This window comes from Cydia amplana, chromosome 14 (genome assembly GCF_948474715.1).
Source record: "Cydia amplana chromosome 14, ilCydAmpl1.1, whole genome shotgun sequence".
In the NCBI taxonomy this organism is placed as follows: Eukaryota; Metazoa; Arthropoda; class Insecta; order Lepidoptera; family Tortricidae; genus Cydia; species Cydia amplana.
Genome location: NC_086082.1, coordinates 1 through 13610, shown reverse-complemented (window position 1 = coordinate 13610; position 13610 = coordinate 1). Strand labels below are relative to the sequence as shown.

General features: G+C 43.0%; 1 protein-coding gene across 1 annotated transcript; it reads left to right on the top strand.

Moving 5' to 3' along the window:
* Positions 1–1059: 1059 nt before the first annotated feature.
* On the top strand, positions 1060–3144 carry LOC134654293 (uncharacterized). The gene has a single exon (XM_063509759.1). It carries the CDS (start codon positions 1060–1062, stop codon positions 3142–3144), a length of 2085 nt encoding a protein of 694 aa, XP_063365829.1.
* Positions 3145–13610: the final 10466 nt, after the last annotated feature.

The following is a 13610-nucleotide window of genomic DNA, read 5'->3' as shown; positions in this document are numbered from 1 at the left end:
AGGGTTTGAGGGAAAAAACCGAGAGTTTTGAATTTTAAAGCGCGGAGCGACGCGAAAACGATGCGTACACTCTGAGCGCTTGGCGCGCGACTGGTTAGGTTAGGTTAGGTTAGGTTAGGTTAGGTTAGGTTAGGTTAGGTTAGGTTAGGTTAGGTTAGGTTAGGTTAGGTTAGGTTAGGTTAGGTTAGGTTAGGTTGAGGAAAATTTGAGAGGTAGAATTGAGGGAATTTTGCGAATTTTTGTGGCGAGATAAAGCTAATTGAGTTCTATTTTATACCGTTGTTCTTTCCCAGCCTTTCCCTAGATTTCTATAGTATTTTTAATTTCTTTCACTTTACATATAAATTCACTTTTTTCTTCAGGCGCTTTTTCACTTTTAAAAATTCACATCTTCTTTTTCTTTGTGTTTCTCCTACGTCTGTTAATTTTGTAATTGGGTCGGCTTTTTGCTCTACACGGAGCTTTTTACCCCATATCGATCCGACCTCTGGTTCGGGAGATATTGGAGTTCAAATCTCACGAGTTCGGTAAAAGGTTTACCCCATTTGCGGTTGACGACGTTAGGAGATTTCACTTTCAAAAAATCATATCTTCTGTTCTTGTGTAAATAAATTTCTTGTTGTAGGTTAGTTAGATTAAGCTAGTTGTAGGGAATTCAAATCCGTTTGAATTATATTTTTAGAGGGTATAGTTTAGTAGTTATTAATTTTTTAAAGGATTGCTATTCCTGTTTATCAGGCGTCGGTAAACGCAAACATAAGTTGGTTTTCGTGTTGGAAATTTAATAAATTGTAAAATATTAAATATTTTTAGTTTTAAAAATTAGTGGTAAATAGCGCATACTTAGAACTATTTTTTGACCTTGGTTCGAGATCTGTAGCTCAACCAGGAGTGACGCTACAGCCCGTCGCATAAAATAATTTTAAGTTTGTTTTTGCTGTTTTGGTTCTGCTGCGACTCGCACTTGACCAAAATAGTTAGGTTAGGTTAGGTGATTTGGTTTTTCACCTTTTTTAGGCGAATTCCACCCATAAGGGGTGGTCTTCGCGTAGTATTTGTATGGATAACCCCGCGCAGGGGTTGAACCCGGAGATGGCTCCAATCACTGGGCCCCATAAAGGGGCTTCAGGGGCGGGTTCTTCGACCTCGCCCGACTGGGAGGAACCTATGGAGGGCCAGTACAGGGCTGAGGCCGCCTCCAAGAAGAGGCCCCATGAGGGAAACCGGGTCCTGGATTATGAGACTCACGTTGGGAGCGGGCCTAAAGTTAGCACCTCGCTGAGGGGTAGGGCCAAGGCCATGGCGAAGAAAGCCTCCATAGGCCACTTTACCGGCCTGGCAGCAGCCAAGGCCAGACTGAAGGCCTATAAGGAGGACTTGCTCTTGGAGGTGCTGGACAGCCAGGAGGGAAAGGGAAAGGGAGTGGTCCCCCCTTTACTCCTGAGAAGGTCCCAGGGGGACAACAAAAAGAAGGGGGATAAGGAGCCGTGGATGGTGAGCCCGTCCCCTTCTCCAAGTCAAGAAATGACAGAATGCAGCCCGCCCCTATACACAGGGACGGACTACATAGAAATAGTGCGGGAGGCGACCCATATTATCCTAGAGGCTGCCGGAAAATCCGGCAACCTAAATGGACAAGTCTGGGGCAAACTGAACCAGGCCTGCCGGGACATCCTGGCGGCGACTGACGTCCTGGCGGATAGAGTAGAGGACGAGGAGTTGCGGGCCTTGAAGGAGGATAATAACCGAATGCGGGAGCAACTGGCCCAATGTCAGTCCGAGATGAAGGCCCTTCGTAGAGCCTTCTCTGAGAGGACGATCCAGCCCTCACAGGCCCCGACGGCCCAATGCGACCAGGCGACGGACTTTTCTGAGGCCCTCAAAGAGGCCCTCAAGGAATTAAAGGAGGACCTGAAGCGGGACCTTACAATTACCATGGGAAACATGATCTCGGCCCGCACGGGCCATTTCCCCGAGCCGGTCCCCCGCCCTCCTCTCGCTGCGGACAGGAATAAGAAGATTGCGAACCAGCCGGAACCTCTCTCTGGGGCGCCGCCCTCAAGGGCAGTGACAGGTGCGCCGCCCATAAGGCAGCCTAAGGCCCCTGTGGCCCAGCCTTCGGCACCAGCGACCAAGAAGAGGGCTAACTCTGCTCCTAGGCAGAAGACGGTGAAGGAGCCTAGTGCCTCTCCACCCTCGCAGCCGGCAACAAAAACGCAGGAGCCTGCTGAGTCTTGGACGCAGGTTGTCAGGAAGGGCAATGGCAAATCCGCCAAGCCCCCTTCCCCCCCTGCCGCCCCGGCTCGGAAACCGGCACCAGCAGGCCCGCGGAAGCTGGTTGTGCCCGCCACGGCCGCGATCGTGATGGCCTTGAAGCCGGAGTCTGAGGCGACATACGCCTCAATTTTGTATAAGGTCACCAAATCGGTGAAGCTTGCTGATGTGGGTGTAGAGCACGTCAAGGTCCGCAAAACAGCTGCTGGGGCCAGGATACTTGAGGTGTCCGGGTCCGACAATGGTAGGGCGGCTGACGAACTCTGCCGAAAAATGACGGAGGTGATCGGAGAGGAAGCCCGAGTATACAGGCCCACCAAAATGGCGGACTTACGCATTTCGGGCCTAGATGAGGCAGCCACTCAGGAAGAGATCGCGGGAGCAATCGCTAAAATGGGAGAGTGCTCAATAAATGAGGTTAAGGTGGGATCGATCAGGGCCCAATATAATGGGACAGTGTCGACTCTGGCACAGTGCCCTATAACGGCAGCCAAGAGGGTCACCGCAGCGGGTCGACTTCAAATAGGATGGTCCTCGGCTCTGGTAGTGGCGCTGGACCCAACACCGATGAGGTGCTTCAGGTGCATGGGCACGGGGCACACCAGAGCACTATGCCCGTCGCCAGTAGACAGGAGCGGGCTCTGCTTCCGGTGTAGCAGGCCGGACCACAAGAGGGTGGACTGCAAGGCGGAGACTGCCTTTTGCTCGGTATGTCATGCGGCCAAACGTCCAGCGGGACACATAATGGGTGGCTTTTCTTGTACGCCCCCACCAGCAAAAGGCAAAGAGGCTCTTCTGAAGACCCAAAGAGCCCCTACAATGAGTAACATCGACCAACGGGCCTGTGAGGGACAAAATATGGATATTTAGGCCCTACACGTCTGGGGGGAGAATCAGAGTGGTCATTGATTCTCCCCTCCCAAAGAGCGGGTTCCCTGGGGACGCCGGGAAAAGACGGGGGGCATCATGGAGGAATGAATGCGCGAGCCCATGATGCCCCCATACAACGTCTGAGAGGGGGACAACGGAGTGGGGTTTAGTGGGTATTCTCTTTCGCTCCTTCTCGCTAGGAGAGGGAGTCGGAAGAGGGAGTCCCACATACCCTCCCCCATTATGGCCTTGCCCCACGGCCGGGGAGGGATGCGTAAACGCATTCCCCACTCCGTCAACAAAAAAAAAAAAAAAAAAAAAAAAAAAAGGTTAGGTTAGGTTAGGTTAGGTTAGGTTAGGTTAGGTTAGGTTAGGTTAGGTTAGGTTAGGTTAGGTTAGGTTAGGTTAGGTTAGGTTAGGTTAGGTTAGGTTAGGTTAGGTTAGGTTAGGTTAGGTTAGGTTAGGTTAGGTTAGGTTAGGTTAGGTTAGGTTAGGTTAGGTTAGGTTAGGTTAGGTTAGGTTAGGTTAGGTTAGGTTAGGTTAGGTTAGGTTAGGTTAGGTTAGGTTAGGTTAGGTTAGGTTAGGTTAGGTTAGGTTAGGTTAGGTTAGGTTAGGTTAGGTTAGGTTAGGTTAGGTTAGGTTAGGTTAGGTTAGGTTAGGTTAGGTTAGGTTAGGTTAGGTTAGGTTAGGTTAGGTTAGGTTAGGTTAGGTTAGGTTAGGTTAGGTTAGGTTAGGTTAGGTTAGGTTAGGTTAGGTTAGGTTAGGTTAGGTTAGGTTAGGTTAGGTTAGGTTAGGTTAGGTTAGGTTAGGTTAGGTTAGGTTAGGTTAGGTTAGGTTAGGTTAGGTTAGGTTAGGTTAGGTTAGGTTAGGTTAGGTTAGGTTAGGTTAGGTTAGGTTAGGTTAGGTTAGGTTAGGTTAGGTTAGGTTAGGTTAGGTTAGGTTAGGTTAGGTTAGGTTAGGTTAGGTTAGGTTAGGTTAGGTTAGGTTAGGTTAGGTTAGGTTAGGTTAGGTTAGGTTAGGTTAGGTTAGGTTAGGTTAGGTTAGGTTAGGTTAGGTTAGGTTAGGTTAGGTTAGGTTAGGTTAGGTTAGGTTAGGTTAGGTTAGGTTAGGTTAGGTTAGGTTAGGTTAGGTTAGGTTAGGTTAGGTTAGGTTAGGTTAGGTTAGGTTAGGTTAGGTTAGGTTAGGTTAGGTTAGGTTAGGTTAGGTTAGGTTAGGTTAGGTTAGGTTAGGTTAGGTTAGGTTAGGTTAGGTTAGGTTAGGTTAGGTTAGGTTAGGTTAGGTTAGGTTAGGTTAGGTTAGGTTAGGTTAGGTTAGGTTAGGTTAGGTTAGGTTAGGTTAGGTTAGGTTAGGTTAGGTTAGGTTAGGTTAGGTTAGGTTAGGTTAGGTTAGGTTAGGTTAGGTTAGGTTAGGTTAGGTTAGGTTAGGTTAGGTTAGGTTAGGTTAGGTTAGGTTAGGTTAGGTTAGGTTAGGTTAGGTTAGGTTAGGTTAGGTTAGGTTAGGTTAGGTTAGGTTAGGTTAGGTTAGGTTAGGTTAGGTTAGGTTAGGTTAGGTTAGGTTAGGTTAGGTTAGGTTAGGTTAGGTTAGGTTAGGTTAGGTTAGGTTAGGTTAGGTTAGGTTAGGTTAGGTTAGGTTAGGTTAGGTTAGGTTAGGTTAGGTTAGGTTAGGTTAGGTTAGGTTAGGTTAGGTTAGGTTAGGTTAGGTTAGGTTAGGTTAGGTTAGGTTAGGTTAGGTTAGGTTAGGTTAGGTTAGGTTAGGTTAGGTTAGGTTAGGTTAGGTTAGGTTAGGTTAGGTTAGGTTAGGTTAGGTTAGGTTAGGTTAGGTTAGGTTAGGTTAGGTTAGGTTAGGTTAGGTTAGGTTAGGTTAGGTTAGGTTAGGTTAGGTTAGGTTAGGTTAGGTTAGGTTAGGTTAGGTTAGGTTAGGTTAGGTTAGGTTAGGTTAGGTTAGGTTAGGTTAGGTTAGGTTAGGTTAGGTTAGGTTAGGTTAGGTTAGGTTAGGTTAGGTTAGGTTAGGTTAGGTTAGGTTAGGTTAGGTTAGGTTAGGTTAGGTTAGGTTAGGTTAGGTTAGGTTAGGTTAGGTTAGGTTAGGTTAGGTTAGGTTAGGTTAGGTTAGGTTAGGTTAGGTTAGGTTAGGTTAGGTTAGGTTAGGTTAGGTTAGGTTAGGTTAGGTTAGGTTAGGTTAGGTTAGGTTAGGTTAGGTTAGGTTAGGTTAGGTTAGGTTAGGTTAGGTTAGGTTAGGTTAGGTTAGGTTAGGTTAGGTTAGGTTAGGTTAGGTTAGGTTAGGTTAGGTTAGGTTAGGTTAGGTTAGGTTAGGTTAGGTTAGGTTAGGTTAGGTTAGGTTAGGTTAGGTTAGGTTAGGTTAGGTTAGGTTAGGTTAGGTTAGGTTAGGTTAGGTTAGGTTAGGTTAGGTTAGGTTAGGTTAGGTTAGGTTAGGTTAGGTTAGGTTAGGTTAGGTTAGGTTAGGTTAGGTTAGGTTAGGTTAGGTTAGGTTAGGTTAGGTTAGGTTAGGTTAGGTTAGGTTAGGTTAGGTTAGGTTAGGTTAGGTTAGGTTAGGTTAGGTTAGGTTAGGTTAGGTTAGGTTAGGTTAGGTTAGGTTAGGTTAGGTTAGGTTAGGTTAGGTTAGGTTAGGTTAGGTTAGGTTAGGTTAGGTTAGGTTAGGTTAGGTTAGGTTAGGTTAGGTTAGGTTAGGTTAGGTTAGGTTAGGTTAGGTTAGGTTAGGTTAGGTTAGGTTAGGTTAGGTTAGGTTAGGTTAGGTTAGGTTAGGTTAGGTTAGGTTAGGTTAGGTTAGGTTAGGTTAGGTTAGGTTAGGTTAGGTTAGGTTAGGTTAGGTTAGGTTAGGTTAGGTTAGGTTAGGTTAGGTTAGGTTAGGTTAGGTTAGGTTAGGTTAGGTTAGGTTAGGTTAGGTTAGGTTAGGTTAGGTTAGGTTAGGTTAGGTTAGGTTAGGTTAGGTTAGGTTAGGTTAGGTTAGGTTAGGTTAGGTTAGGTTAGGTTAGGTTAGGTTAGGTTAGGTTAGGTTAGGTTAGGTTAGGTTAGGTTAGGTTAGGTTAGGTTAGGTTAGGTTAGGTTAGGTTAGGTTAGGTTAGGTTAGGTTAGGTTAGGTTAGGTTAGGTTAGGTTAGGTTAGGTTAGGTTAGGTTAGGTTAGGTTAGGTTAGGTTAGGTTAGGTTAGGTTAGGTTAGGTTAGGTTAGGTTAGGTTAGGTTAGGTTAGGTTAGGTTAGGTTAGGTTAGGTTAGGTTAGGTTAGGTTAGGTTAGGTTAGGTTAGGTTAGGTTAGGTTAGGTTAGGTTAGGTTAGGTTAGGTTAGGTTAGGTTAGGTTAGGTTAGGTTAGGTTAGGTTAGGTTAGGTTAGGTTAGGTTAGGTTAGGTTAGGTTAGGTTAGGTTAGGTTAGGTTAGGTTAGGTTAGGTTAGGTTAGGTTAGGTTAGGTTAGGTTAGGTTAGGTTAGGTTAGGTTAGGTTAGGTTAGGTTAGGTTAGGTTAGGTTAGGTTAGGTTAGGTTAGGTTAGGTTAGGTTAGGTTAGGTTAGGTTAGGTTAGGTTAGGTTAGGTTAGGTTAGGTTAGGTTAGGTTAGGTTAGGTTAGGTTAGGTTAGGTTAGGTTAGGTTAGGTTAGGTTAGGTTAGGTTAGGTTAGGTTAGGTTAGGTTAGGTTAGGTTAGGTTAGGTTAGGTTAGGTTAGGTTAGGTTAGGTTAGGTTAGGTTAGGTTAGGTTAGGTTAGGTTAGGTTAGGTTAGGTTAGGTTAGGTTAGGTTAGGTTAGGTTAGGTTAGGTTAGGTTAGGTTAGGTTAGGTTAGGTTAGGTTAGGTTAGGTTAGGTTAGGTTAGGTTAGGTTAGGTTAGGTTAGGTTAGGTTAGGTTAGGTTAGGTTAGGTTAGGTTAGGTTAGGTTAGGTTAGGTTAGGTTAGGTTAGGTTAGGTTAGGTTAGGTTAGGTTAGGTTAGGTTAGGTTAGGTTAGGTTAGGTTAGGTTAGGTTAGGTTAGGTTAGGTTAGGTTAGGTTAGGTTAGGTTAGGTTAGGTTAGGTTAGGTTAGGTTAGGTTAGGTTAGGTTAGGTTAGGTTAGGTTAGGTTAGGTTAGGTTAGGTTAGGTTAGGTTAGGTTAGGTTAGGTTAGGTTAGGTTAGGTTAGGTTAGGTTAGGTTAGGTTAGGTTAGGTTAGGTTAGGTTAGGTTAGGTTAGGTTAGGTTAGGTTAGGTTAGGTTAGGTTAGGTTAGGTTAGGTTAGGTTAGGTTAGGTTAGGTTAGGTTAGGTTAGGTTAGGTTAGGTTAGGTTAGGTTAGGTTAGGTTAGGTTAGGTTAGGTTAGGTTAGGTTAGGTTAGGTTAGGTTAGGTTAGGTTAGGTTAGGTTAGGTTAGGTTAGGTTAGGTTAGGTTAGGTTAGGTTAGGTTAGGTTAGGTTAGGTTAGGTTAGGTTAGGTTAGGTTAGGTTAGGTTAGGTTAGGTTAGGTTAGGTTAGGTTAGGTTAGGTTAGGTTAGGTTAGGTTAGGTTAGGTTAGGTTAGGTTAGGTTAGGTTAGGTTAGGTTAGGTTAGGTTAGGTTAGGTTAGGTTAGGTTAGGTTAGGTTAGGTTAGGTTAGGTTAGGTTAGGTTAGGTTAGGTTAGGTTAGGTTAGGTTAGGTTAGGTTAGGTTAGGTTAGGTTAGGTTAGGTTAGGTTAGGTTAGGTTAGGTTAGGTTAGGTTAGGTTAGGTTAGGTTAGGTTAGGTTAGGTTAGGTTAGGTTAGGTTAGGTTAGGTTAGGTTAGGTTAGGTTAGGTTAGGTTAGGTTAGGTTAGGTTAGGTTAGGTTAGGTTAGGTTAGGTTAGGTTAGGTTAGGTTAGGTTAGGTTAGGTTAGGTTAGGTTAGGTTAGGTTAGGTTAGGTTAGGTTAGGTTAGGTTAGGTTAGGTTAGGTTAGGTTAGGTTAGGTTAGGTTAGGTTAGGTTAGGTTAGGTTAGGTTAGGTTAGGTTAGGTTAGGTTAGGTTAGGTTAGGTTAGGTTAGGTTAGGTTAGGTTAGGTTAGGTTAGGTTAGGTTAGGTTAGGTTAGGTTAGGTTAGGTTAGGTTAGGTTAGGTTAGGTTAGGTTAGGTTAGGTTAGGTTAGGTTAGGTTAGGTTAGGTTAGGTTAGGTTAGGTTAGGTTAGGTTAGGTTAGGTTAGGTTAGGTTAGGTTAGGTTAGGTTAGGTTAGGTTAGGTTAGGTTAGGTTAGGTTAGGTTAGGTTAGGTTAGGTTAGGTTAGGTTAGGTTAGGTTAGGTTAGGTTAGGTTAGGTTAGGTTAGGTTAGGTTAGGTTAGGTTAGGTTAGGTTAGGTTAGGTTAGGTTAGGTTAGGTTAGGTTAGGTTAGGTTAGGTTAGGTTAGGTTAGGTTAGGTTAGGTTAGGTTAGGTTAGGTTAGGTTAGGTTAGGTTAGGTTAGGTTAGGTTAGGTTAGGTTAGGTTAGGTTAGGTTAGGTTAGGTTAGGTTAGGTTAGGTTAGGTTAGGTTAGGTTAGGTTAGGTTAGGTTAGGTTAGGTTAGGTTAGGTTAGGTTAGGTTAGGTTAGGTTAGGTTAGGTTAGGTTAGGTTAGGTTAGGTTAGGTTAGGTTAGGTTAGGTTAGGTTAGGTTAGGTTAGGTTAGGTTAGGTTAGGTTAGGTTAGGTTAGGTTAGGTTAGGTTAGGTTAGGTTAGGTTAGGTTAGGTTAGGTTAGGTTAGGTTAGGTTAGGTTAGGTTAGGTTAGGTTAGGTTAGGTTAGGTTAGGTTAGGTTAGGTTAGGTTAGGTTAGGTTAGGTTAGGTTAGGTTAGGTTAGGTTAGGTTAGGTTAGGTTAGGTTAGGTTAGGTTAGGTTAGGTTAGGTTAGGTTAGGTTAGGTTAGGTTAGGTTAGGTTAGGTTAGGTTAGGTTAGGTTAGGTTAGGTTAGGTTAGGTTAGGTTAGGTTAGGTTAGGTTAGGTTAGGTTAGGTTAGGTTAGGTTAGGTTAGGTTAGGTTAGGTTAGGTTAGGTTAGGTTAGGTTAGGTTAGGTTAGGTTAGGTTAGGTTAGGTTAGGTTAGGTTAGGTTAGGTTAGGTTAGGTTAGGTTAGGTTAGGTTAGGTTAGGTTAGGTTAGGTTAGGTTAGGTTAGGTTAGGTTAGGTTAGGTTAGGTTAGGTTAGGTTAGGTTAGGTTAGGTTAGGTTAGGTTAGGTTAGGTTAGGTTAGGTTAGGTTAGGTTAGGTTAGGTTAGGTTAGGTTAGGTTAGGTTAGGTTAGGTTAGGTTAGGTTAGGTTAGGTTAGGTTAGGTTAGGTTAGGTTAGGTTAGGTTAGGTTAGGTTAGGTTAGGTTAGGTTAGGTTAGGTTAGGTTAGGTTAGGTTAGGTTAGGTTAGGTTAGGTTAGGTTAGGTTAGGTTAGGTTAGGTTAGGTTAGGTTAGGTTAGGTTAGGTTAGGTTAGGTTAGGTTAGGTTAGGTTAGGTTAGGTTAGGTTAGGTTAGGTTAGGTTAGGTTAGGTTAGGTTAGGTTAGGTTAGGTTAGGTTAGGTTAGGTTAGGTTAGGTTAGGTTAGGTTAGGTTAGGTTAGGTTAGGTTAGGTTAGGTTAGGTTAGGTTAGGTTAGGTTAGGTTAGGTTAGGTTAGGTTAGGTTAGGTTAGGTTAGGTTAGGTTAGGTTAGGTTAGGTTAGGTTAGGTTAGGTTAGGTTAGGTTAGGTTAGGTTAGGTTAGGTTAGGTTAGGTTAGGTTAGGTTAGGTTAGGTTAGGTTAGGTTAGGTTAGGTTAGGTTAGGTTAGGTTAGGTTAGGTTAGGTTAGGTTAGGTTAGGTTAGGTTAGGTTAGGTTAGGTTAGGTTAGGTTAGGTTAGGTTAGGTTAGGTTAGGTTAGGTTAGGTTAGGTTAGGTTAGGTTAGGTTAGGTTAGGTTAGGTTAGGTTAGGTTAGGTTAGGTTAGGTTAGGTTAGGTTAGGTTAGGTTAGGTTAGGTTAGGTTAGGTTAGGTTAGGTTAGGTTAGGTTAGGTTAGGTTAGGTTAGGTTAGGTTAGGTTAGGTTAGGTTAGGTTAGGTTAGGTTAGGTTAGGTTAGGTTAGGTTAGGTTAGGTTAGGTTAGGTTAGGTTAGGTTAGGTTAGGTTAGGTTAGGTTAGGTTAGGTTAGGTTAGGTTAGGTTAGGTTAGGTTAGGTTAGGTTAGGTTAGGTTAGGTTAGGTTAGGTTAGGTTAGGTTAGGTTAGGTTAGGTTAGGTTAGGTTAGGTTAGGTTAGGTTAGGTTAGGTTAGGTTAGGTTAGGTTAGGTTAGGTTAGGTTAGGTTAGGTTAGGTTAGGTTAGGTTAGGTTAGGTTAGGTTAGGTTAGGTTAGGTTAGGTTAGGTTAGGTTAGGTTAGGTTAGGTTAGGTTAGGTTAGGTTAGGTTAGGTTAGGTTAGGTTAGGTTAGGTTAGGTTAGGTTAGGTTAGGTTAGGTTAGGTTAGGTTAGGTTAGGTTAGGTTAGGTTAGGTTAGGTTAGGTTAGGTTAGGTTAGGTTAGGTTAGGTTAGGTTAGGTTAGGTTAGGTTAGGTTAGGTTAGGTTAGGTTAGGTTAGGTTAGGTTAGGTTAGGTTAGGTTAGGTTAGGTTAGGTTAGGTTAGGTTAGGTTAGGTTAGGTTAGGTTAGGTTAGGTTAGGTTAGGTTAGGTTAGGTTAGGTTAGGTTAGGTTAGGTTAGGTTAGGTTAGGTTAGGTTAGGTTAGGTTAGGTTAGGTTAGGTTAGGTTAGGTTAGGTTAGGTTAGGTTAGGTTAGGTTAGGTTAGGTTAGGTTAGGTTAGGTTAGGTTAGGTTAGGTTAGGTTAGGTTAGGTTAGGTTAGGTTAGGTTAGGTTAGGTTAGGTTAGGTTAGGTTAGGTTAGGTTAGGTTAGGTTAGGTTAGGTTAGGTTAGGTTAGGTTAGGTTAGGTTAGGTTAGGTTAGGTTAGGTTAGGTTAGGTTAGGTTAGGTTAGGTTAGGTTAGGTTAGGTTAGGTTAGGTTAGGTTAGGTTAGGTTAGGTTAGGTTAGGTTAGGTTAGGTTAGGTTAGGTTAGGTTAGGTTAGGTTAGGTTAGGTTAGGTTAGGTTAGGTTAGGTTAGGTTAGGTTAGGTTAGGTTAGGTTAGGTTAGGTTAGGTTAGGTTAGGTTAGGTTAGGTTAGGTTAGGTTAGGTTAGGTTAGGTTAGGTTAGGTTAGGTTAGGTTAGGTTAGGTTAGGTTAGGTTAGGTTAGGTTAGGTTAGGTTAGGTTAGGTTAGGTTAGGTTAGGTTAGGTTAGGTTAGGTTAGGTTAGGTTAGGTTAGGTTAGGTTAGGTTAGGTTAGGTTAGGTTAGGTTAGGTTAGGTTAGGTTAGGTTAGGTTAGGTTAGGTTAGGTTAGGTTAGGTTAGGTTAGGTTAGGTTAGGTTAGGTTAGGTTAGGTTAGGTTAGGTTAGGTTAGGTTAGGTTAGGTTAGGTTAGGTTAGGTTAGGTTAGGTTAGGTTAGGTTAGGTTAGGTTAGGTTAGGTTAGGTTAGGTTAGGTTAGGTTAGGTTAGGTTAGGTTAGGTTAGGTTAGGTTAGGTTAGGTTAGGTTAGGTTAGGTTAGGTTAGGTTAGGTTAGGTTAGGTTAGGTTAGGTTAGGTTAGGTTAGGTTAGGTTAGGTTAGGTTAGGTTAGGTTAGGTTAGGTTAGGTTAGGTTAGGTTAGGTTAGGTTAGGTTAGGTTAGGTTAGGTTAGGTTAGGTTAGGTTAGGTTAGGTTAGGTTAGGTTAGGTTAGGTTAGGTTAGGTTAGGTTAGGTTAGGTTAGGTTAGGTTAGGTTAGGTTAGGTTAGGTTAGGTTAGGTTAGGTTAGGTTAGGTTAGGTTAGGTTAGGTTAGGTTAGGTTAGGTTAGGTTAGGTTAGGTTAGGTTAGGTTAGGTTAGGTTAGGTTAGGTTAGGTTAGGTTAGGTTAGGTTAGGTTAGGTTAGGTTAGGTTAGGTTAGGTTAGGTTAGGTTAGGTTAGGTTAGGTTAGGTTAGGTTAGGTTAGGTTAGGTTAGGTTAGGTTAGGTTAGGTTAGGTTAGGTTAGGTTAGGTTAGGTTAGGTTAGGTTAGGTTAGGTTAGGTTAGGTTAGGTTAGGTTAGGTTAGGTTAGGTTAGGTTAGGTTAGGTTAGGTTAGGTTAGGTTAGGTTAGGTTAGGTTAGGTTAGGTTAGGTTAGGTTAGGTTAGGTTAGGTTAGGTTAGGTTAGGTTAGGTTAGGTTAGGTTAGGTTAGGTTAGGTTAGGTTAGGTTAGGTTAGGTTAGGTTAGGTTAGGTTAGGTTAGGTTAGGTTAGGTTAGGTTAGGTTAGGTTAGGTTAGGTTAGGTTAGGTTAGGTTAGGTTAGGTTAGGTTAGGTTAGGTTAGGTTAGGTTAGGTTAGGTTAGGTTAGGTTAGGTTAGGTTAGGTTAGGTTAGGTTAGGTTAGGTTAGGTTAGGTTAGGTTAGGTTAGGTTAGGTTAGGTTAGGTTAGGTTAGGTTAGGTTAGGTTAGGTTAGGTTAGGTTAGGTTAGGTTAGGTTAGGTTAGGTTAGGTTAGGTTAGGTTAGGTTAGGTTAGGTTAGGTTAGGTTAGGTTAGGTTAGGTTAGGTTAGGTTAGGTTAGGTTAGGTTAGGTTAGGTTAGGTTAGGTTAGGTTAGGTTAGGTTAGGTTAGGTTAGGTTAGGTTAGGTTAGGTTAGGTTAGGTTAGGTTAGGTTAGGTTAGGTTAGGTTAGGTTAGGTTAGGTTAGGTTAGGTTAGGTTAGGTTAGGTTAGGTTAGGTTAGGTTAGGTTAGGTTAGGTTAGGTTAGGTTAGGTTAGGTTAGGTTAGGTTAGGTTAGGTTAGGTTAGGTTAGGTTAGGTTAGGTTAGGTTAGGTTAGGTTAGGTTAGGTTAGGTTAGGTTAGGTTAGGTTAGGTTAGGTTAGGTTAGGTTAGGTTAGGTTAGGTTAGGTTAGGTTAGGTTAGGTTAGGTTAGGTTAGGTTAGGTTAGGTTAGGTTAGGTTAGGTTAGGTTAGGTTAGGTTAGGTTAGGTTAGGTTAGGTTAGGTTAGGTTAGGTTAGGTTAGGTTAGGTTAGGTTAGGTTAGGTTAGGTTAGGTTAGGTTAGGTTAGGTTAGGTTAGGTTAGGTTAGGTTAGGTTAGGTTAGGTTAGGTTAGGTTAGGTTAGGTTAGGTTAGGTTAGGTTAGGTTAGGTTAGGTTAGGTTAGGTTAGGTTAGGTTAGGTTAGGTTAGGTTAGGTTAGGTTAGGTTAGGTTAGGTTAGGTTAGGTTAGGTTAGGTTAGGTTAGGTTAGGTTAGGTTAGGTTAGGTTAGGTTAGGTTAGGTTAGGTTAGGTTAGGTTAGGTTAGGTTAGGTTAGGTTAGGTTAGGTTAGGTTAGGTTAGGTTAGGTTAGGTTAGGTTAGGTTAGGTTAGGTTAGGTTAGGTTAGGTTAGGTTAGGTTAGGTTAGGTTAGGTTAGGTTAGGTTAGGTTAGGTTAGGTTAGGTTAGGTTAGGTTAGGTTAGGTTAGGTTAGGTTAGGTTAGGTTAGGTTAGGTTAGGTTAGGTTAGGTTAGGTTAGTGTTAGGTTAGGTTAGGTTAGGTTAGGTTAGGTTAGGTTAGGTTAGGTTAGGTTAGGTTAGGTTAGGTTAGG